The sequence below is a fragment of the Homarus americanus genome, unplaced genomic scaffold (assembly GCF_018991925.1).
Source record: "Homarus americanus isolate GMGI-L3 unplaced genomic scaffold, GMGI_Hamer_2.0 scaffold43718, whole genome shotgun sequence".
Lineage (NCBI taxonomy): Eukaryota > Metazoa > Arthropoda > Malacostraca > Decapoda > Nephropidae > Homarus > Homarus americanus.
In genome coordinates this window covers 313,666-338,838 of record NW_024748480.1, presented here as the reverse complement: position 1 = coordinate 338,838, position 25,173 = coordinate 313,666, and the positions used below count along the sequence as shown (strand labels likewise).

The 25,173-nt window shown below is 42.9% G+C and overlaps 1 protein-coding gene across 1 annotated transcript in view; it reads right to left on the bottom strand.

Moving 5' to 3' along the window:
* Positions 1–25,173, bottom strand: part of LOC121880263 (sodium-coupled monocarboxylate transporter 1-like) — a 65,830-nt gene that overhangs the window by 29,901 nt on the left and 10,756 nt on the right. Inside the window, exons 2-6 of the mRNA XM_042387415.1 lie at positions 18,503–18,857; positions 17,588–17,718; positions 14,601–14,789; positions 2,419–2,579; positions 2,065–2,205 (exon numbers count right to left, since the gene is read on the bottom strand). Of these exons, the coding sequence (XP_042243349.1) occupies positions 2,065–2,205; positions 2,419–2,579; positions 14,601–14,789; positions 17,588–17,718; positions 18,503–18,734 (854 nt within the window). The 5' untranslated portion in view covers positions 18,735–18,857. The remainder of the gene's footprint in view (positions 1–2,064; positions 2,206–2,418; positions 2,580–14,600; positions 14,790–17,587; positions 17,719–18,502; positions 18,858–25,173) is intronic.

The window sequence follows — 25,173 nt, the reverse complement described above, 5'->3', positions numbered from 1 at the left end:
ACAGCCTAGAAAACAGTTCGTTAATGTTCGAAATAAGGCAAACAAAGTATTAGGTTTTATATCTAGAAGTGTATTTTTAAGAGTGCGGAGCTCATTTTGCAACAATATCTTGCGCTAGTCAGGCCGCACCTCGATTATGCTGTTCAGTTTTGGTGCCCTTACTATAGAATGGATATCAAGTCATTGGAGTCGGTGCAGGGAAGAATGGCAAAAATGATTCCGGGACTTAGGAACCTTCCATGTCAAGATAGATTAAAGAAGCTGACCTTGCATTTCCTAGAAAGACGAAGAGTGCGGGGAGATATGATAGAAGTATTTAAGTGGGTGAAATTAATCAATAAAGGAGATATAGATAAAGTTCTTATAATATCCGAGCAGGATAGGACTCGTAGCAACGGATTTAAGTTGGATAAGTTTAGGTTTAGGAGGGAGATAAGAAGGAACTGGTTCACAAATAGGGTGGTAGACGAGTGGAACAAGCTTAGCAACTTTGTAGTAAGTGCTGGAACCCTAGAAACTTTTAAAGGGAGGCTAGATAGATTCATGGATGATAGAGAGTGGTAGTAACTCTCGACAAGAGCTGCCATGCACAGGCCAACCGGCCTATTGCAGACTCCTTATTTTCTTATCTTCTTGTGTTCACTATCTCTGTATATAGTTGGTGCCTCGGGTATCATGTTTAAATTTTCGGTTGTGAAACTGTTGAAAAATATCTATTCAGAATATTTCTCCGTCGTTATCAGTTAGCTCGCGGGTATGCGATTGTATTGGTTCAATCTTTTCTCGTGTTTTAGTTTGATACATTTTAAAGAATCCCTTGGGGTTTGATTTCGTTTCCCTTGCTACCTCCAATTAATTATTCCTCTTTGCTTTCCTTATCTCGGTGTTAACCTTACTGGCCAATACTTTATCACCACTATTTATTCTCCTACCTATAGCCTTCCTTTGTCCAATAATATTCTTTAGATAATTATTTATCCATTTGGGGGCATTGTTGTTTGATCTGAGCTTTCTGTATGGTATGTTCTGCCTTTTTTGCATTAAGTAACTCATTGTTTAAATTGTTGTGGAACTCGTCAACCTCAGATCTCGTGATCAAGTCATCCTCAACCATCATATTTTGTGAGGTTATCGTTGTGAGGTCTCCAGGTAAAGTGAGGTTCCCTTCAGTGGGTAAATTGTGTGAGGTCACCTCATGTGAGGTCATGTAATTCACCCCCAGACGTGAAACTCCTTTCTCTCAGCTGCCTTTTCAAAGTATCATAGTTTGCCCTTCTGAATTCTGAGACTTTAATGAAATTATCCTTGCGACTGACATTAAATTCTAATTTAAATCTTTCTTCTTTGTGATCGCTGTTAGCTAGCTCGTTCCCTACCTCAACATTACTAATGATATTTTCTCTGTATGACAGAACTAAATGGGTTCGGTTATATGTTGACTTAGGAAACAGTCCTGAAATGTTTCTAGAAAATCCTCTGAGTTACCCGTAAGGTCGATCCAATCTCTCTGACTAAAGTTAAAGTTGCTTACTACACAAATTTTGCTGTGTCTAGATGCCCTGTGTATTTCATCCAAACTAAGTCGCCCGTCAATTCTATCAAGATTAGGAGGTCTATATATTACTCCTATGATTATTTTTTCCCTACCATCGGTTAATTCTATCGAAATTGTTTCTGTATTCCGTTGTTTTTATTTCCTTTTTTATTTCACACTTCAGATTATCCCTGACATAGATTGCTACCCACCTCCTTTCCTAATCTGCCTATCGTTATGGAATTTGTAACCTGCAATTTGGTATTCGACAGGTAACTCACATGAGTCTAAGTTTATCCATCTTTTGGTGAATGCTATTATATCGATTTTTTCGGTACATGCCAACGCCCTGATCTCATCCATTTTGTTTCTCATACCTCTACTATTTGTGTAGTAGACAATTAAGTTAGTCGTGATCTGAGTTCTTCCTTTGTCGCATTTAGGTTTTAACTCCCCGCCTAATACCTGGATAGTTACTCTCTCTCTCTCTCTCACACACACACACACACACATGCACTCACGGTACTCACATGTAGGCATGAGTGATGCTCTTCATGCTGGTGTACCGTTGGACGGTGGTTTGGGTGCACGAGTACTGGGCCAGCTTACTGACAAAGGCGCTGATTATGATGTTGGGGACGGTGTGGCGCTGTAGGGGGATGTAACCATACCTGGAGGAGGGAGGGGGGAAAAGAGTGTTGGTTTATGTATGATTGCATTACGTCAGTTTGGATTGTGTGCTTGGTAGCGTACTTATGTGTATGTGATTAACTTACATTTGCATTCATTTAAAATTATAATGTACAGTATTGTTATACTTTTATTTACACACATGAACAAGTTCTTTCAGCACAACAAGAGGATACCACAGAGATACAACTCACGTAAATATCTGAGGTCCTGCTCGGTCATTCTTCACCCCCACATCCCACACCTTCTGAAAGCTGCCCAGGTCGAGGAGGCCCTTGATGATGACGGAGATGAGTCCCGTCATGAGGATGAAGAGCTGGAGTACATCCGTCCACACCACCGCCTTCATGCCGCCCTGTAGACCCACACTGATCAGCCTCTCTCTCTCTCGTTTTTAATATTGAGTTATCTTGTTTAGAAAGTTTCATTGAAGAGCTAGAAATATCTTACTACATGAGGGTAAGGTTAAATTTACTTAATTTAAAAGTGACATTATCAAGTTATCGATAAAGTAGCAGACCTTCTACACATCACTTACATGTACGATCACATATAGGATATTCAATATTAAATCTTCTATGGCAGGGGTCACCAAACTTTTTTCACAGTGGGCCGGATAACTGAAAGAATGACAAGCGCGGGCCGCCTAATCATTCTGTTCAATACTTGCAAGCCAGAACGAAAGCCATGGAAACCATGGTAACGTCAGAGCGTAGGCGGAGCTACCACGGCGGGCCTGATGAACTGACGTCGCAGGCCGGATCCGGCCCGCGGGCCGTAGTTTGGTGACCCCTGTTCTATGGTGTTGTCAGACTACTCGCACGGGGAGTAGGGCTGTACTCAATACCTCGTGTACAGTCGGCCACAGGAATAAGTATGCACACTGTAGCCGTAAAGTCCGAAAATGGACTGGTAACGTTGAAACTGCGCATCCAGACGCATGATGAAACTCAGCTCCCCCCACCTGTTATCTCAAACTATTTTCTGTTTCCCCTTCTTTATTCTTCTATTCACTCCTCTTCCTTCCTTTACTAATCCAAACATAAGTAAAAAAAAAAGTAGGGTAAGAGGAAAAATGAGGGAGGAGGATGGAGCTGTACGATAACTGCAATCCCATTCGGCAACAAGTTTACTACCATTGGATACAATATGTTACTTGTAATATAAACACAAGACACTAGTGAAACATTCACAACAAATGTATTTATAACATATATGTAGGAATAAAACATCAATTACAGGTCATTTTGTAATTTTGTCGGCTCTGTTCAGGACAGTGTTACCAGATATTTTGTCTCAAACACGAACCGTAGGTGTATACTTATGCTTGTGGCCGACTGTACATCAGCGTTTTCCTTTTGTATTGCCAAGTCTTTTTTTGACTCACTGCGTGTTGAGCCTGACCTTGGTGTTGGCTGCAGTGGAGCCTTTACTTTGACGTGTTGGTGTTGTGCAAGCAGTAGTGATTATGATGATGTGATGGTGACGACGCTGTTTCAACAAGGACTCGCCGAGTTATCACAAATACCTGTATCATTTATTTTTCGATTTCAATATGTATTCCTTGATAGAGGAAGCAGAATCCTAGTGCTGTCACTAGGTACAGTACCCCTGTACAGTAACACCAGAAGTAACTGGCAAGTGTCACAAGTATATATAAATATTATAAAGGTACTTACTAAAGCCGAAGGAAGAAAGGATATTCATTTAACACATTATCAATATTATTTACATAATATCTGGCCAGTATGGGGAGGATCATCGTGTCTCCGTCAGGGGGTCGTGGAGTGGTGGTCCAACAGGCGTCACGGAAGCGTTGTGTGTGGGGACATCTTAGGAGGTAGTGGACAAGGGTGCGGATGTCGGGTCTTCTGCATAATGCACAAGAGCGTTGCTCAGGGGATGTGGGAATACCAATCTCCCAAGCAAAGTCATACCCAATGATGATACGGGCAGCAATCACGTCCCTTTTCCGCGACCCTTTCCCATAGACATAAGAGAGGTCAGGAAGCTTACAGAGGACATCGTACCAGGTGGGCGGGGAGTCCAGGGGGATGGCTGCTTCCCGAGCTTCTCTCTGTTTGCGGCGAATTTAGGTCCTAAGCTGTAAAAGTGTTCGAGGAACAACATAGTCAGGTGTGGCCTTGTTACAGCCAGTCTTGGCAAGACCATCTGCTGCCTCATTCCCCAAGATATCGACATGACTGGGTATCCATAGAAATGTCAAAGGACAGCCTGCATCCTGAAGTGTGGATGTTAACCCTATTATTCGGAGGATGAGGTCCTTATTTTCCCGTTGCCCAAATGCGATCCCGTCGAGAGCAAGCATGGAATCGCAGCAGACAAGCAAGGGGCAGAAACCACCGGCTTCTTCCTCAACGAGAAGGGCAGCAAGGAGGGCTATCAGTTCAGCCTGAATGGAAGATGCCCCGTCAGAAACTCTAAGAGAAAGTTTGATAGACTCAGGGGCATTAGGACTTGAGATGTAGACACCAGCCCCGGCCCTACCTGTAGCGGGGTCAACAGAGCCATCAGTGTAGAGGACGACCCTACCTGGGGACCAGTGGGCGATCCTGGAGAGGCGGTATTTGCAGAGAATAACAGGGTACACGTGGGATTTCGGGAGCGGTCCACCGAGGGCAATCACTTCAGGTTGAAAATCCAGCCAGGGAGAAGGAGACGAACCTATAGCAGGGGTCACAACAATATCAGGCAGGAGGTCGTATTCCCGAAGGGCTCGGATGAGTGACCCTCATCACTGTCTTCTAGATGGAGGTTGGCCTCAGACAGCAGGAGTCAAGTTGGCTTGGACATAGTTGCCCCGAGGATCCCGTAGAATGGAAACGGTAATTTTTAGGTAAAACTCCTGGACACGATCCTGTAAGGGGGGAAGACCAAGTTCGGTATATAGAGAAGTAGAGCGTGTCCACTGATGAGCCCCAATGATGATACGAGCAGCTTTCCTCTAGATAACTTCGAGACGGTTGACAGCAATCCGACTAATATTGACGAGGGCAGGGGCGGCGTAGTCGACACAGGAACGGGCAAAGGACTTGTACATGTTGATAAGTACAGGGATGGTGGCACCAAGGGAACCCCTGCACATGGTAGAGAGGGGAGCGAGACGCCGAAAGCAGATATCTCGAAGATAGCGGACTTCAGGGATCTGACAGCGTGTGCGAATTACATACACACCCAGGTATTTTGTCTCATTAACCCAGTCCAAGGGCGTTCCTGATAAGAAAAGAGGGGGAGGTACAACACGACCGTGCCACATGGCTTTTGTTTTCGCAGTTGAAAGAAGGAAACCAAGTGAATCACACTCTCTGGAGACCAGATAAAGGGTTTCCAGCATGCTGAGGTAGTCAGGGGCTTGGAGGAAGACATCGTCGGCATATCCTAAGTGGACAACTTCTGTCGGCCACGGGAGAAATGCAATGGAGTGCATGAGAGTGTTAAACAAGGTGGGACTCAGGACTCCACCTTGAGGGGTGCCGAGGTTCATTTCTTGAACAGGAGACATAGAGCCTTCAACGCGAACCCGGGCCTGACGTCCAGTGAGGTAAAAGGCGATCCATCGAAGAAGTCTCCCTTTAACCCCTAACCGAGCAAGTTCAGCTAAAATGAGGACAGGCTGAGCCGTATCAAAGGCTTCTTGATATCAAGGAAGACGGAGACGCGGGCAGTCTGATTGCAATAAAAAGAAGCAATGGAGTGTGCTGTGCTACGATGATGTATGAAACCATTGAGGGAGTTGTGGAAGCCGCCTATGATGTGAAGAAGGCGACGCTGGAGTATCCTTTCCATCATCTTACAAACACAGGAGGTAAGACTAATTGGTCGATATTTCCCAGGATTTCCCGGCTTAGGGATGAGAATAATAGTGGCATTTTTCCAGTTAGACAGAAGAACCCCATGTTCATAAGACATATTGTAGAGAGCGAGCAAGGGGCCATTAGGAATATTAGCACAGGCGTTGAGGACGGAGTACGTTATCTGATCATCCCCAGGAGAGGTGTCTTTTCTTGAGCGACAAGCACTGTCAAGTTCAAACTTTGTGATGGGATGATCAGTGGGGGCAGGGGATGTAAGAGCAGCACGAACAACAGGCTCAGACGCATCAATGCGAGCCTGCACTGCCTCCTGCATCGGATCTGGAAGTGCCTCAGGGGAGGGAGCTCGTGCCCAGTCCTCCATTAAAGAGCAGGAAAAGGAGGCGGGGTTAGGGTGGGGAGGAGGCTTCCGTCGAGTACCCCGTATAGCATTACTCCGATTCCATACATAAGAGGGTGACGACTGAAACAATAGAGACCCCGTGAAGGATAGCCAGTCCGCTTCACGAACCCGACGACGCTCCTGAGTTGCAAAGGAGCACCAGTTTTTGAAGTCTTCCCAGTCCTCTGGAGAGCGAAATCTCCGTATGGCAGAGTGGAGATCACGGGTTACCCGCCGGAGATGTCTCATGGCAGGGATACGATACCAGTAGTTGGTGGCATTTCTGGGGTGCGGGGAGGGCGTGGAGGGGCAGCGCGATTGACAGAGTCACACACGGCATCAACAAAATCAGCGCTGTGAGAGTCAAGGGACTGAGGGACAACATAGGAATCCGTTCAGGTAGAAGGGTATTGGATAAAGGAAGGAACAGCATCTTGTGTGAGATGAAGGCGAGGGGATCGATAAGGAGCTGATGTAGGGGCAGGGAAGGAGTGCAAACGGTAGGATGAAAAGAGGTATGACCGTCCAATAGTAAGCCAACATTAAGGAAACTATGGGGGAGGCGAGTAGGATCGTCAGGACAAAGAAAGCGAATACCATCATCCCCATTTAGAAACTGTGAGAGATGTGATCTGTTAAGAGTACATGGCGTGGGATGATCCGGAGTAAGAGTGGGATGGCGGGCATTAAAGTAGCCAAGAACAATAGTGGGAACCCCATCATGGAATTCGTGAAGAACCTGGGGGTTCAGAGAATCACTCTTGAAATGAACATTGACTACACGAAGGGTTCGGTCACCAGGAGTAAGGTAGACAGAAAGTAATTCAGACGGGGGTCCACGTGAGTCAGGTGAAGGGAGACGAACAGATGGAATGGTGTTACGCACAAGGGTGAGGAGGCCACGAGCCTGCCCACGGAACCGAGGCAGGGTGCAAACAGCATAGCCAGAGAGGCGGAGTGGAGTAACATCGTCTGTGATGGTTTCCTGAAGTAGAGCGACATCTACTTGATGGGAGAGCACAAGCTGGGCGAGGTCTGTCCAGCGAGGTCTAAGTCCCTGGATGTTCCATTGTAAGAAGAGGAGGGAACGGCCTCCGGTGTGAGATGAGTCGGTGGGGATAGGCAGGGCTCCGGAGGAGGTACCAAATTCTGTTGAGGATATTGGAGAGGGAGGAGTAGGAGAGTGAGGGATGGATCCTCCATCTCGGGAGAAGGAAGGAAGCGGATCACCAGGGCTTGCAAAGTGCGCCCCTGTTGGGTCAGGGTGTCCAACATGGTTTGTTGTTGCCTCTGCAATGTCGCAATTGTTTCCACAAACGAGTTGAGTTGGGTAGAGAAAAGGTTGATTTACTTGGAGTGACGATCCAGACGGAGAGTGAGTGTTTCCAAAGAACCAACATGGAGTACCTGTGCAGGAGCGGGAGGTGGCGGCGTAGATTGGCGAGGGCCCGACTGGGCATGTGGTGGTGGTAGCGACGGAGACGGACGGTGAGGGTTCAGGTGAGCCAGAGGTGGTGGTGCTGGTGAGAGACAGCGGGGGTCCGGGTGGGCAGGAGATGGTGGTGACTGTGTGGCAGGGCCGGCAACGACCTTGTTCCAAGAACGGTAAGGAGAGGGAGGGAGGGGAGAAAGGATGGGTGGTAGGGGTGATGGGGGGATGGTACAGGAGAGGAGATCAATGGGAAATCCTTGGTGGATGGAATAGGCGGTGGTGGATAGGAGTGAGGTTTGGTTGACAGGGGCTTCGTCAGAGACGAGGGCGGTGGAACAAAGTAAGTTTTCCCCGGGCGAGTGCCAGGACGCTGTGGGCAGTTGGCATTCCAGGCTTGGTGACTGCCATGGCAATTGACACACCGTGGAACAACTGGGATTTTTTTCTGAATTTTCGATTTGCATTCCACTGAGTAGTGAGAACCTGCACAGAAACCGCAGGCAACCATCCTCATGCACTCCCAGGTGCGGTGTTTCCACGATTGGCAACGACCACAGATTTTCGGGGTTCCGATAAATCGGTCGAGAGGACAGTTGTAAATAGGTCCTACATTCACCTTCGGGGGGGGGGGCACCCACCAGCCGATGAGTTCGTTGGATGGACGTTTGGAGACCGGGTTGAAGCGGCGCTCAAATGTCGAGTAGTTGTAGGAGAAGGGGGGTGATGGTGGTGAACTTCAGCATCACCTCCCCCTGGGGAGCAGGAAAGCCCACTTGAGTGAGCAGGCGTACCGTCTCATCCATTAGTGCGGTGACTATTACAGCTGTAGGACCTCGGCGGAGGAGAAGTGTTGAGTCCTGAAGTGGAGAGCAGTGACGGAAGAACCAGGTCGTCCATGTGCTCAGAGGCAAGTCCCGAGGAAAGGCGAGACGACGAAGGCGCGACGGGGTAGGGAGACGAAGGGAATCCCCTATGTCCATTGTTGGCGGATGGTCGGTCATTGAGCCACATGTAAGCTCACTTGGGGGGGAACCCGAAGGCAGAAGGAGGTCACCCTCTACAGCCCCAGACGGGGTGCAAGAGGGAGCCGTAGCCCCTGACTTCTAAGGTTTCTGTTTTATACACTTGTCTTCAAGATGAAAGTCGTCAGCATCACTGTCACCTACTGCCGCCGTCTCCAACGAACGGGAGCGTTTAACGGCGGGCATAGGGCACGTTGGCAACACTGCAGTGAGGTGGAGCGGTAAACGTCACTGCTACGTCACACTTCACACTGCGCATGCGCAAACTTGAAAATCTTCGACCAGAGGGACTGGGTGGCAGGACCAGATGTTTTTATCAAAAAAAAAATGACAAAGGCCAAAAGTTAAAAAAAAAAATAGATGCCACTGTGCTGATAACTGGGTCTTACTTTAGTTCTCTGCACAGACTGGGATTAGTAGACTCGCTGAATTCGTCAGAAATACGACTTTTAAGGAGCAGTCTCTAACAGCCTTTGTTGACACCCACGGCACGCGTGCGCGTTCCAGGACGTATTTTTATCGCAAATATTTAACTAAATTTTGCATATACCCAAAGAAGAGAAGAAGACATACTGCTGCTGTCGTCACGGGCCTGAGGTAATGCGTGACTCCAAACTTATGTGACATATGTGGTGAATGCACTTTGCAGGGTCATTAATAATATTGTGAACACTGAAAGTATCCTTTAGATACGCATTAACCTTACTTCAGGCATAAACAAAATTACCATTAACTTCAAATTTAGTTTGAAAAGCTTTAAGTAGAGGTAAAAATATCCCCAAGGCCTTCCGGGTCAGAGTGACGGAATGTGAATTAAAAAAAATCATCTGCAACTGAACACAATGATGCTTGAAAACACGGACCAATGCATCGAATTGCTGAACAGCTTGTTGAAAGATGTACCACAACACTTCCCGGTGATGTCGACCAGGCTTCTCAATAATTTTTTTCTCTACAATATATACAGTATGTGTGGCGATCAGTTGGCCAGATTCGCCATATCGCAAAAAGTATGTGTAATAATAAAGGATAAAATAAGTTAAACAGTAAAATAGGAAGGTCCTTGTCTGTACTTTTTGACAGTACACCGCCACTATAGTGGGGTAGGCACGTTTTGGCAAATTATTATTAATATACTTTCGATTCGCCACGAGCCTGTCACTGATGCGCCACCTGTGCCTGGCGAGTTGCTGATGTACTGGACAAGCCTTGTATAGACTGAACAGCAGAACAAGAAGTATTGAATCTTATTACTGCATTTACACATCGAGAAAAATGTATGTAACTATTGTGTGAGTTTTGAGATAAAAGGAGAACTATTATGATTGTTCGTTACGTGGGCATTGCTGTCTGCAACTAACACTATGAATATTCTTTTATATCTTCAGGTTATGTAATGCTTCTGAAATTTTGACAAGTGTGAAAATAGTAATCTGAAGCGAGATCAGGAGAGCATTATAGTTGGTGATCAGTTTAACTTAAGGGAGAAACTGTAGTCTTCGTAGCATCTGCTCAAGGATGAAGTGAAAGGGGTGGGATGAATAATCGCCAGCGTCGGCCAAGGACACTTGTGCTACAATGCTGGTGGGTTGCCATGTACTGTAGTTTTTATGACGGACAATTTACGACGCGGATTCAGTTAAGGAAAAGACTGGTGTTACAATCTCTCCATGGTCATATTTGATGTGTTGAATTCAATTTAGCTTCTCGTTTACACAAGATAGGTAAATAAAGTTGATTCCATCGGCAACTATTGTGCTATTATAGATGTGCGAGGAATGTTGATTAAGAATACATTCCTCTTCAGGGTGGTACATGTAAAGGGCTGTACAGTACTTGAGGTCTTTGTGTCGTGTATCTTGGAGATCATTAGAATATGACGATAATTGTCATATGTTTCTGCCTCTTTCTGAAACATGTAGATAAACATAATATATATTATTATCACTGACCTAACTAACCTAACTAATTCAACGTAACTTAATCTAATCTATCTTACCTTTCCTAACAATTTAACTAATCTAATTTAGCCTCACCTACCCTAACCTAATTCTATCTAGCCAATGATAGTTAAATTAATTGTATCTTTCGGTATATTATTTCTAAAATGGAAGAAGAAATAGGGAATGAAATATGAAACTACAGTTCGAAATGTAAAATCGATAATAACTAGTAGTGTTATCCTGTGTTATGACGCACAGTCCTTGAGGAAGGATTATTTTTCTTGGTATGTTGCCTGTCGTGTGATTAATACGTGACTATTGATTGTCCAAGGTTTTATAAATTTAATTAATTGTAAGAAAAAATTAGAATAAAATTTATGTTTATAAGCTACATGTATGCTATTAGTACAGTCGTAGGTTAAGACATTCATTGACCAGTACGACAATTTGGTTCTAGGTAATTTCACTCCCTGTAATTTGACTCCGGTTATTTGACCCCAGGTAATTTGATTTCCGGCAATTTAACTCCCGGTAATTTCAACAACAAAAAAAAATATTTAAATCGTTTCTTAAAAAAATAAAAAAAAATATTAGAAACACTTCTTAAAAAAAATAAATAATTAAAATATGTTTTAGTGTTCTGTAAGTGCTGAACGGCTGGTTGCAATAGCTGCTAGAGGTTGGATAATCCACTCCTGTTTCAATAAATAATTATAATAGTAATGGTAATAAATTTAACATAAGTATAGTTTGATTTAAGTAGTTAAAAATTAAAGATTTAATTTAAGTAGTTTTGAAATCTATTTTAAGCAAGCATTTAAATTCTAGAATTTTAAAAATCCAGAAGATGGCACTATCAGAGATAAGGCCCAGGACTGTCGGAATTTCTGACTCTTGTTTATCGAACACGCTGATTGGTTCAAATTCGGTACTTCGTCTGTTAATCGGTAAATTGATGACGTAGTCGGTAAGCCGTGACGTCACTGCTCCGACAGTCGGTAAATTACCGACTTTAGGAAATATGCTTTTTCATGGCTAAAATACCATATAGAATACACAGAAATAAATTTTAGATGTATTTAATTACTTTACCTACATTTTACTAGCGATATTTTAGCAGAATTATATTCTGCTCAGTCACACACGAAGCGATATCGAGAGTCGAGACAAGGAAGCCAATGGTCTGTTCCAATGTGATCTCATATAACACTCTGAATGGTGTATAATGCAGTGTTTATTAATCAGAAATTTATAAAACTAATGACAGGAACAATGAAATTCACTTAGTATGAGGACTACTCTAATATAATTACTGTATCTGGGATCTTCGTTACCCCTCACCAGACATTATATTGCAGAAAATAGTAATATTACGTTATGGACTTGCAACCAATCACAACGCGAGCAGTTGAACCAATCAGCGTGTTCTGTAAACAAGATTCGGAAATTCCCACAGCCCTGCCCAGTTGACCCGTTCAGTCGTCCAACTGCTGCTGCCAGGTGAGGGTTGATCATAACTCATTCGTATACCCTTGTTATCATGCCTCACGTCATTACCAGCACCCGGGGAAGGGAGAAACTTGTAGATGATATACCTGGCACAACTAAGGAAAGTTCAGTTTGAACGGGGTAAGAACTACAATAGCAAAAAGAAGTATAGAGATTTGAACAAACGGCTGCAGGTTATTCTTGCTAGATATATATCCAGAGAACAAGATTGACTTTTCACGAGCAATAGCTCATAACCTGCGTCATAAATAATTGTCTTAATAAATAAACGCAATGTTTTAAATGTTGGTGAAATTACCGGGAGTGAAATAACCTGGAGTGAAAATGACAGGGAGTTAAATTACCAGGAGTCAAATTACCGGGAGTCAAATTACCTGAGTCAATTTACTGGAGTCAAATTACCGGCCACCCGATAATTTGTTCCTTAGCAATTACGTATACCAATCTGCTCAGTCGTGTTGGTGAAATTATAACTAAGAGAGAGTGTGTACTAGGGGGCAGTGAAATTTTGCTCAAAGCTGCACTCTTCAGGCATTGTTCCTTATACATATCTAAGACTCCATGCCAAATTTGAAGCTGATATGTCGAGGTTTAGTCTGCCGCATTTTCTACTGAAATTTTTTAATTTGCCTACAGTACTAGCCAAACAGCCGCTGTGGCGGTGCAATGTTCTGTTCAGTGTTTATCAACTTTTTTTTCATATCTCTTATTTCATTTAAGTTGTCTTGTTGCAGATGAGTATGGTGCTATGTCTATATTGATTATCAGCCTTTTCTCATTTCATTTCTCAATGTTGTGTTACTGTACTGTGGAGAAAGATCTGTCCTGGGATCAGAAATACCTGTATAGGATTTGTAAAGGAGTTATCACAGGTGTTGTTGAAGATGACTTGGCTGCTATTGAGCCAGGTCCTCCCTGTGTGTCAAGGTGGAACACCTTATGGAGTAGAATCCTCAGGCTGTATGTAGCAACATCACGACCCAGCCATGAGTTGAAAAGAATTGTCATTACAATAATAAAGTTCAGTGCTCCAATGTGGTTTTACATCAAGATACACCCTTACGTAACACACGGCTCAAGGAACGTATTCCAGTCCCTGCTATATATGAAACACCTGAATAGTGAGGAGGAGACGATAGTGAAGAAGGCTGTCCAGAGAAATGCATACTTCGCCCACACAGATCAACTTCTTCTTGGTATGTGTGCAGATGAGGACATGACTGTTAGAGAAAAAGCTGTCTCAATGATAAGAAAAATTAGAGAGGAGAATCAGCAAAAGGAAGAATGTACTGGCAGATCTGAAGAGGAGGAGGAAGATTCTGATGCTGCTGTTGACGAGAATTTGTTAAACTATACTGATGAGGAGGGTAAAGATGGAGATGGGAATGAGGATGTGCCTCCTGTAGTCAACATGAGAAAGGTGGTGACTCCGAAACTAAAGTGGCAAGCAAAAAACTATCATTCCATGATTAACTGGAGGAATGAACTCAAGACTGAGCCTCCTTACATTGCTTCTCTGTCAAATCTACAGGTTAATGACATTCTTGAGACACCATTAGTGGTGCCCAAGTGGCCAAACAGCACTCAGGCGGTCGAGAGAGGCATAAAAGTGATGACTGAAGCTTGCACTGAAGTGACGGGATACGAATCGAGAGATGGATATATTAGGCAAAGATTATTGTCTAGGAAAATGATGCCAAGGTTCCGCACAAAAAAGAATTTCAATATGAACTTGTAATGATTTTCTATACGGTGTACCTGTAAAATAACATGTGAATTAAATCGATGTCACCCATGTAAAATTTATCATTATTCTGGAAAACATTAAATGACACCTAATTTTTGGTATACACTAAAAGTTGACAAAAAGTCGTTCGCGATGCGGCAGGGTAAGTATGCATGAAATGGCATGAAATTTTGCACAGGTGTTTGTTACAGCCATACAAACGATGCCTGAAAAGTGCAGCCTGCAACTCAAATAAAAGTGTTTTTTCCCTGCCCCCTAGTGTGTACCCAAATTTAGGAGACTAGCCAACGTTAGAACAATTTTAGGCCATTTTCGGTTCTTTTTAACTGATATCTTATCGTTGTGTCAATATTTCTCTTGTGTGAGGATGACCATTATGATAATTGATTCGATTTTTTTTACGATTTATTATATTTTACGTAAAACTTCATTTAAGTGGGTTCAAAATTTGTATATAATAAACTATAAGTGGAAAGACCAACAGTCGAATAACACAAAATCAACTTACAATGGATGTGTAAAGTGAAGCGATGACCCCGACAGTGATGACCGAGACCCAGAGAGGGAAGTCGGTGACGGAGGCGATAGCGAGGGCAGGGGCGTAGATGACGACGGCCTGGTACAGCAGCATCTGTATCACGAACATCCCTCCAGCCACACATCGCACCCAGCGGGACCCAAAGCGCAGTTCCAGGTACTGTAGGCACATCATCCAGCGTAACAAATGAAAATTCAATCAGGTTAACGAAAGGAAACGTTTTTTGGTTAATCATCTACCCGGAATCTTCCTACATAGCGAAGAGCGTATATAGTGAGGTGCAGTACCATTAGAATTCCTGGACTCGTTCACTGAACTCTATGGTTTCACTCACAAATGGTGGGTCTCTAAGAGTAAGTGTATTCTCAACTTAACACTCGAGTCGTGGATAAGGCGTGACAAAGTGTTTTATCAATGCAGTAAGCTGAAAGGCACTACTATCTTCGTCAACGAGGACCTCTGCCCAGGTAAGACTAAAGCCCGCCAACAGCTAATGGTAACATTCTGATTATTTTCTTATTACCACCATGCTATGTGTACTATTCTAGATGATACTAAATGTTGCATAATACTTCCTTGAGATAAATGTACAGGTATATATCAGGTGCCTTCAAGAGAGCTCAGGCTCTCAACTGGCTCAGCCATGTTAATATTGTTATTATTATCCATCCTGTATCTGTGTTCTTCTGGCTAAATAAACTGTTTCAATCAATCAAGTTAGGGTAAGACTTTATCTGGCGTAGCACCTTTCAAATCGCCCTCCGTGATTGACTTACTAAACGCCGAGATAAATTTTCTCCTGCCCTACTGCTGGACGTATGATTACTCGTGTGGTTCCGACAATGAAATTCTTCAAATCTAAACCTGTCAAAATAAATGTTTTTGTCATTAGATTTAACATTCAAAAGGCACATTAAGGGTGATACCTGTGAGGGGTATAATCGTCACACATGCCGTCTCTGTGTTGATCCCTCCCTCTTCAGAGATATTTTTCGTGAGACTGATTCCTAAAAAAAAAGAAAAGTACATGTTTTACATCTTCATAATCCGTAATATGCCTTTTGAATGTGAAATCTGTGGAGTATCGCCAAACTTTTCTTAACTTGCATAATACAGTAAGTTAACTATAATGGCAGTTGTTGTCGAGGGATCGATCTCTCGCTCTTTCTCTACCAATAGTGGTGTCCCACAGGGTTTTGTTCTTTCACCTTCTCTCTTTCTTCTTTTTATCAATGAATTACTTCACACTACAACTAATTCTATCCATTCTTACGCTGATGATTCTACTCTTTACTCTTCTTCACATTTTCCCCTTCCCCCTAACTTTCAAACTAGATCTGTTTCTAGAGCTGATATCATTACATCTATCAATGCGGATCTGTGCAGCATCTCTGAATGGGGAGGTAGAAACTTGGTAAAATTCAACAGTAATAAAACTCAGTATTTCCCAATTACACTTTCCATATCAGATGATCTCCCACCAATCACATTTCAGGACGCTATCATTCTGCCAAATTCTAAAACAGATAGGCTAGGCCTCACCATTTCCTCTAATATGTCATGGAAGCCACACATCTTCAACATTGCTAAAGCTGCCTCCTGAAAGCTGGCAATGCTGTACAGGTGCCGTAGCTACTTCACTCCAGAGCAGTTGCTTCAAGTATATAAGGAATTCATTGGTCCTAACTTGGAGTACTGCTCTCATATCTGGGGTGGCTCTTTTTCTGCCAACTGTTACATAGGGTGGAATCAAATACATTTCGTCTTATTAACTCTCCTCCATTAGTTGACAATCTTTCTTCCCTTTCTCTTCGCCCCAATGTTGCTTCACTCGCTCTCTCTTTTACAGGTACTTTAAAGGGCAATGTTCAGTGGATTTGGCATCCTGTGTACCGCCGGCAAGGCCGTGGGTTCGTAACACACGTCTTGCCCGCGGTGCACACCATTTCTCTGTGGATGTTGGTCACACTAGAATAACCCGTTATAGTACCTCCTTCTTTCCTCACACAACCAAACTGTGGAATGCTCTGCCTTCTTCTGTGTTTCCACGATCATACAATCTGCCTCATTTTAGAAAGCTGGTTTTCTGGCATCTTCGTGGTGTAGATTAATATAACCCTTTCCTTTTCTATTCTTATTTTTTTCATTCTTATTTTTCGCCCCCTAGGCCCCAATGTGGGTCGATGAAATAAATATATATATATATATATATATATATATATATATATATATATATATATATATATATATATATATATATATATATATATATATATTATGTAGATCCACAATGAAAACTGTACAGAATCTTGTGTCCAACCAATGTAGACTAGCCCTGTGAAGCATCGTGTCACCACGTCTTGAACTATATAAAGAACATGTGAGGCGCTGAGGCGATGGAGGGAGGCGGTGACTAGCACGGCAAGGGAAAGTGTCAGCTGGTTTGAGCAGGAGGATGGGCCTCCCTTCACGTAATAATGGACTCATTATGACGGTCGACTGCCATATAGTATTGTTAAGCTTTTTCATGAGAGTTTGGTGAAATTATTCTTGAAAATTATAATTTCATAAATACTTTTCATATTATGATCACAATAAAGTTTATACATCATAATATGCAACACTGTAGAATTAAAATCATTCATTTCTTCGCCATGATATTATGTAAGGATGTTTCAAGTTCGCTAAGAATGGGGGACAAATAATGCGCGTAAATCCGGGTTTGAGCAAAAATTTAATGCCCCACAATTACTTGACAGAGACGTAGGCTTCATTATTGTGTTCACCTTGAAGAGAACTTTTGGAATATACATTTGATAGAATGTGGCTTATATACCCTGAGTTATAATTATTAAATGTATATAAATACCCAAGAATCATCATTTCAAGACTTATTGTGCATCATAAACTCAGGTTTAAGATTCATGGCCTTAATATTAATACGACAAACTATTTACCTCATACACCGAAGTTAGTCCAAGTTCATAGAAGAAGGGCATGAAGACAACTGCGGCCACAGGAAGAGCGATCTGGCCGCAGCAGATGACCCACCACTGCAAGCCATGGTAGTAAGCCTCAGACGGACCTCCTGTACCACCGGAGAAAATGTACTATTGTCAGGAAAGTTAAATAAAAGACAAATATGAAAAACAGTGAATGATAGTAACTACTGGGGGAAAAGTTAATAGTTCGTCGTTTATAATTCCATGAAACTGGGAGTGGGTCGACTGTAAGAAGAGTGGAATTATTAACTCTTGCGTCGTACCTGTTACTGTTGGGCGCGAATGTTACTGACATACTATTTATGATCCAACAGCAAAACATATCTAGGACTCCTAGAGTAGCGAGTGTAGCAGAAGAGAGTAAGTGACAGCTGAATTATTTTAGTATTAGACTCTTGTAGTCAAAAAATATCTAAGGAAATTTGCCAACTTAAAAATCAAATTAATTTATGTTAATTTGGGTTTGTTTTATAAGATGTCATTCATCTTATTGTGTATCTTCCTAGATTAAAATATCAACATGAAAACAGTCAATGAGTCATATGACGAAATCCTGCAAAGCATAGAGTCACGATGAATAACACCATGATGTGAACACTGCTAAATCCTGTGAATTAAGTCATCAGTCCACGTTGTTTAAGAAGACCATCAGACGTCTTGAGAACAAAAGTAATTGTAGAGTGAGACGAAGAGTTCAGATTTAATAAGGATAACTCACTTGCTTGGCACCAACGTGTTATTTGCCTCCCGTCACTTACTGCCTGATACCTCAAAACACTAATTTTAAACCCGACAAACGATATAAAATTTGTCGTTTAGTCAGCATTGAGCCGCACCTGTCTGTCATGTGTGAAGTCGATGAATACTAACCGAGGACAAGGATAGCGGAGATATAGGAGGCCAGGAGGGACATGGAGACTGGGAAGCAAGAGAGGCTTCGGCTGCCAAGGAGGAACTCGTCGTTGGCCTTGTTGCGGCTCTTGATGGCATAGTAGATTCCGATTGCCAAGGAGGTCGCCAGCATCCCGCCGAACACCACGTAGTCCAATACGCCGAAGCTCCCACGCACGCCTTTTGACCAGTCGAAGGATGACTCCAACATCTTTCCTGATGTTTCGTCTCGTTATTAGCGTAGTACCTTGTGTCACCTCAGTTTGCTACGCAGCTTAATTTTGTTGGGTATTAATCATATCATACTGCTGGACGCTCACCCAACATTCTTAGCCTGTTTGTCATAAGATAAAGGAAAATACGATAAGAAATTACAGTTTAGTGCATCAAAACATCACATAAATAACACTGATATAATGATGACAAGATAAAAAGATTATTGGAATTTTTCCATAAATTCAATGTAAAAAATCAACGTGGGTCACTCTGCAGCCTCACCAGGAATACCGTTTATCCCTAAGAATATAAATCATAGGCAGCCCTGTCTACACTCAACCCTTATCACTCATATAGCTGCTGTCCAATCTATATTTTGAAACTTCACAGCGAGTTGGATATAATGATGGTGTTGAGCAGCTTGGTCCACTCATTCGCAACTCTATTTTCAAGCCAATACTCGTATACCTATTTATCTTTTAAATCTATATTTTTTCTTCTAATTTTAAACTGTTGTTAGATACTACTACTACTACTACTACTTTGCTGTCACTCGAAATCGAGTATGAAGATCATCCAGCTATAATGTAATTATATGGGTTATTAAGGATATCACCATAGCTGGTGAGCTTTGAGGTGACTCGAGAGGTATCAACAGGGTCCTCCACGTGTGGAGGGCTACATATAGTGCGGGAGGGGCGGCGGCAGAGTCTTTCCGGTGCTGGCGCTTGTCTTCCTCGGTGTGCAGTCGGGCTAATTCTAAAGTATTGACAACCTTCTCGTGTGGGGCTCCTCCAAGCATTACGGTGTGGGGTGAGCGTCTCCCGGGTGAGGGGGCCGATTTGGCACTTTTTCAGGTTTGTCTTAAGACTTTTCTTATACCTATTCCGTTGTCCGCCAGCGTTACGTTTACTATTCGTAAGGTGACTGCAAAGTACTGTAGCTGTTTTGGGAGTCTACTGTCGTCTATGCGGGTAACATGGCCAGTCCAGCATAATTGTTCATGGATAATGGCAGCCTCGATGCTCCTACAGTTGATGTCAGCGAGAATACTAGCATTTGTTTTCTTGTCTTCCCAGCGAACTCGGAGGATGGAACGTAGACTTCGTTGGTGAAAATTTTCAAGTGCCTTGAAGTTCCTCCTGTATGTGGCCTATATCTCGTTGCCATACAGCAGAGTGGGGAGGACCACTGCTCGATATACGTGCAGCTATGCAGATTATTTCAGCTCCCTACAGCTGAAGACACGGGTACGGAGTCTGCCAAAGGCTTGAAATGCACATCTGATCAGGATGTTGAATCTCTTCATCGATGTTCGCGGTGGTGGACAGGTGGACGCCAAGGTACTGGAAGTGGGTAACATTAGGGAGAGTAGTACCGTTATGCAGGATGGATGGTGGAGGTGTGGCTGAACCAGGGGCTGGCTGAAAGAGAATCTGAGTCTTACATGCATTCACCTCAAGGCCGGAATGAGGATACAGATCTGAGTAGGTGTTCAGGATCTTCTGTAGGTCGTGTTCAGTGTGAGCGATGAGTGTGAGGTCGTCTGCATACTGAAGTTCAGTGATGGAAGCGGTCGACACCTTTGTTCCTGCCTGGAGTCGTCATATGTTGAAAAGTCCCTTCATCCGGTACTGGATGTCTACCCCGCCGGCTAAATTGGCACTGACACGAGTAAGGAAGGCAGCCAAGAAAATGGAAAAGAGAGTTGGTACCAGTACACATCCTTGTTTTATCCCGTTTGGTTGGGGAAGAACTCAGACTGGGTGCCATTGTGTAGAACACTGCAGTTCATGCCATCGTGGAGTTATCTAACAATAGCAATGAATTTTGGTGGGCAACCGTAACGACTGAAGGTTCATCAGAGGGCTTCCCTGCTGTCCTATTCGAAACCCTTAATAAGGTCGATGAAGTCTATATACAAGTCACGACGATGTTCTCTGTACTTTTCCTGTATCTGGTGGGCAGCAAGGATCAAGTCAGTGATGCCACGTGATGGTGTAAAGCCACATTGAGATTCTGGGAGGAAGCTTTCTGCCTCAGGATGAATTATGTTTAGAAGGACTAGGAAGATAATCTTGTCAGCTATAGACAGCAGCGAGATCTCGCAGTAGTTGCCACAGTCTGACCTGTCTCCCTTATTTTTATAAATATTGAAGATCGAGCCTTGTGTTTAAGATCGTGGGGGAATTTTATCCTTCTCCCATATATTCTCCAGGAATCAGTGGAGACGGCTGGTAAGCAAAGGTCCTCCTGCTCTATACACCTCGGCTGGGATTCCATCAGACTCTGTGGCTTTGTTATTTTTTATCTGCTTGCTGACAGTAGCTGAGGTGGGGCAGCTCTGGGTGCTGAGTAACCTGCTAGGTAGTCATGACATCCACATCGGTGTTTCACTTGAACAGCGAATGGTAGTGCTCTTTCCAGCGCTGACGGATGCCTTCTTTTCCTTCAATTAGAGAGTTACCGTTGGATGAGCAGAGGGGGCTACGCCATGAATAGTTGGGCCATATACTTTTTAGCGGAATTAAAAAATTCACGCTTCACGCATCTTGTGTTAAATGGCAATTTTTTTGCATTTCACACGCTTTATTTTTCCACCATTCGTTCAATAGTTTGCAAAGTTCGTGCTGAACCGCCGCCTTTTCCTCCTCGTGAAAGATATCGGCTTTGGGCCCTATTCAAGAACAGTCATAAGGTGTACGACGCCATTTACGATGACCTTCTTGCCCTGATCTTGTTTCAGGACTACCACCTTTTTGAAGGTCTGGAGAGATCTCGAAGTTTCGATATTTTGAGTACTACTAGCTAATAATTCCCACTAGAAAACTTGTTTCGAGACTCCTCCAAAGCTTCGAAAAGTGCAGAGTTCCATGTGTTAAAGGCGATATTGCTGAAAAAGATCAGGACATGAAGGTCCTCGTAAATGGCGCCGTACACCCCATAACTGTTCTTAGGGTTGTACTGCCAGTCAGTGAGAGCAGCACGTTTACTGTTGACGAGTACTTCGATTTTCAGTTCGTTTTCATTAAACCAATCCTTGTGCTTTCTTTTGATCAGGCCAAGTGTCTCTTTGCAGGTTTTTGTGATGACAGCTTTGATGGGACCCCATTCGACACAGGGATTTTGGTTGTTTGTTGTTGGGTTGATTAAATTATCAGTCCATTGTTGCGCTGCTCTCTGAAAGCATGTGCTGCCCCTCTGGAGGCCTGTTGCCTTCGACGTTTTGGGGCGACGTGAGAGGGGAGTTTGGCTATGACCAGCCGATGATCTGTAGCATAGTGGTCTGAGCCACGCACGGCTCGGGTGATGAGGAAATCTCGGTGCAATATATTTAAGTGTATAGGTGTAAGTATATAGACGACGCCTTCAATAATGATGGTAATGATGTTAATGACGATGATGATAATTATTACGATACCTAAAATGAAATATTACCCAACAATGAAAATAAATGTGTATGTCGTGTTACAAGACGGGTGAGTCGTCTCAAGGTTAAATAAACCAGGTTTTCCCAGCTCACCACAGCAAGTCGTAGGGGAAGTTGGCACAAGTCACCTTGTCGACGGCGTCCTGGAAGTGTTGGTCTCGGGGAAGTGGTTACTGGGGCGACGCGAAGAAAAACAAATATACAAATCGAGATTCCTTTTTGTCCTTCAGGTGGTTCTTGCTCTTAGTATTATTCCTTTGCATACTCTCTCTCTCTCTTGCACACACATACACATATAGTTTAACTTCCGAGAGATTCCTGCGCTCTCTCTCTCTCTCTCTCTCTCTCTCTCTCTCTCTCTCTCTTGCACACACATACACATATAGTTTAACTTCCGAGAGATTCCTGGGTGCCAGCTCTCCTTGACCCACCAAAATGAGGACAAGTCAGGGGTTCGAACATTCATTGACAACAACCTTACCTTGTGTGCCTGCCTCTTTTTTTTTTTTTTTTTGCCTGCCTCGCTACCTCCTTCCTGTCGCTTCTCCCATATTTATTATTGTCTTTTCTTCCCAATAGCCTTTCCTTTATAATTTTTTTCCGTGCTTATTCCTTATTAATTTACAAATTTGCCACTTTTAAAAGAATAATGAAAAAGGTATTCTCGATTTTAATTTTAATTGTTTCCTTTCTTATATTTTAGACTTGATTAGAGAGCCCAGGGCGTCTGATGGTCATCTAACCTGATCTGATGAATGTTTGTCTCTCGTGAGGGACGTAATATCAAATGTAGCTGAGGTCGGGTGAGTAGGAGTAAGCTGAGAAGACAGGAGTGAAAGGTCTTGAGGTGAGAAAGTCAGCTGCTCTCCGCCCACCACCAATAAGAGACGTAAAAAGTTCATGGACAGTAGAGTCGGGGTTCACAAACAATTAGAATGGATCATAAACATATCACTGGGGTTCATAAAGACTAACGGGCTCATATACAATAAGGAAGGTTCACAAACAGCTACAAGGCACGCTTAGAGGTTCTTAAACAGAGAGCGAAATTTCTGGAAAGTAAAGGCTCGGGGTTGAAAACAGTTCATAAATACGCATAGGAGTTCATAAACAGCTACGTGGTTCACAAATAGTTAGAAAGGCTCATGAACAGGCAATGGGGTTTTGCAAATAGAGACAGTTGGGTTTATATAGATACAATAGTGGCGCCACCCATCCGTGTCGACAAGAATGTACACACACACACACACACACACACACACACACTTCTATTGTATAAACAAGAATTTTTTTTATTAACACAGCGGATTTGTTGGAATGTACAATTTGTGAGTGAATTGTACAACTAGTTCTTATATAACATTATGTGTTGTGTGTCACTTTATTCATTATATGCTCAATAAATGCCACCGACATCTATGTATCTATCCATCCATTCATCCATTTATGTATGTATGTATCTATCTATCTATCCATCCAACTTCTATCTATCTATCTATCTATCTGTCATCCATCCCTCACTCTTTGGTCAAGGGAAAGAGGAACCTCAATGATGGGAGCTTATGTGGAACGGTACCACGCGAAGGTATTAGGTGTTTCATCATTAATGCTTCACCACGACCACTACTACTTCACCTGCAAGAAACACCGCGTCAATAATAGCAACACTGGACTATTTTAAAACAGTTAAGGGACTTCAAGATACCTTTAATTTCTTAACACAAAAAATGGTAACTTGTCTGAAGAGTGATTGTAATTTTGTCAGTTTCTTGTGATTTTAAAAAATTTAAGAGACAAATCAAATCATATTGTTTCTTGTATATATATTATTGGAAAATATGTGCTACGACTTTGCATTCTGTTATGTATTTCCACTGTCCGTTAAAGAGGTAAACGAGACCTATTTATTTGTTTTTAAATATGCCTGATTGTTAGGACAGGTAAAGATAGGTTAAAATAATCCAATGATCGCTAAGACATATAAACAGGTTATTATTCGTGACAACAGGTTATTCCTCGTTAAAATAGGCAAGTAGTTTTTCAGGTAGGTAGGTCTTCGTTAAAACAAATAAATCTTAGTTAAACTAGTCACGTATTCGTTAAAATAGATGTCCTTTTCTCAAATAGGTAAATCGTCGTTAACACAAGTACGCCTTCATTAACACAAGTACGCCATCGTTAACACAAGTACGCCTTCGTTAACACAAGTACGCCTTCGTTAACACAAGTACACCTTCGTTAACACAAGTTAGTCGTCGTTAAATCAAACAAGTTCTCTTTAAAAGGCAAGTCTTTGCTAAACCAGAGAACTATGTATGTTTTCTTTAAAATTGTTACATCTTGATTCACACAGGTTTAGACTTAGGTTTGCTGAAACAACAAATAGCAGCGGGCAGCGACCAGCAGGCTGCGGGTGACATCGGCTCCTGTTTGACTAGCGGGCAGCGAGCTGATGCTGGATCCGGGTTCTTGGAGGTTCGAAGATTTATCTTTTTGCATCCCCAAAGTGGAAGTGTAAGAAAGAGCGTCATATGAAACTGCGAAAAATTTCTATTACCTTCACGTAATCACATTAGGTAAAAACTAATCATGCCAACGTTTGCCATGTATAAACTGTTATTTCAGGAAAAAAAATTATTTCACAATATACTTTCGCCAAAATGAAAAGAAAGTAATAGTATGTCTTTTCGCGTGTACAGTGATGCTAAAAAAAAAATTATATAACGGCAACGATAGCCTCGAGGTTTTCACTGGATGACCACCTCAGAATATTGTTGCAAGTCATGGTGAGTGTGAGACATTTAGGCCTCACTGCTGCTCTCTCTCCCTGCGAGTTGCCAGGCAGCCAGTCAGGTGTGTACTGCGAGTTGCCAGGCAGCCAGTCAGGTGTGTACTGCGAGTTGCCAGGCAGCCAGTCAGGTGTGTACTGCGAGTTGCCAGGCAGCCAGTCAGGTGTGTACTGCGAGTCTTTAAGTGTGACCAGTTCATACGATCTGCTCATTGT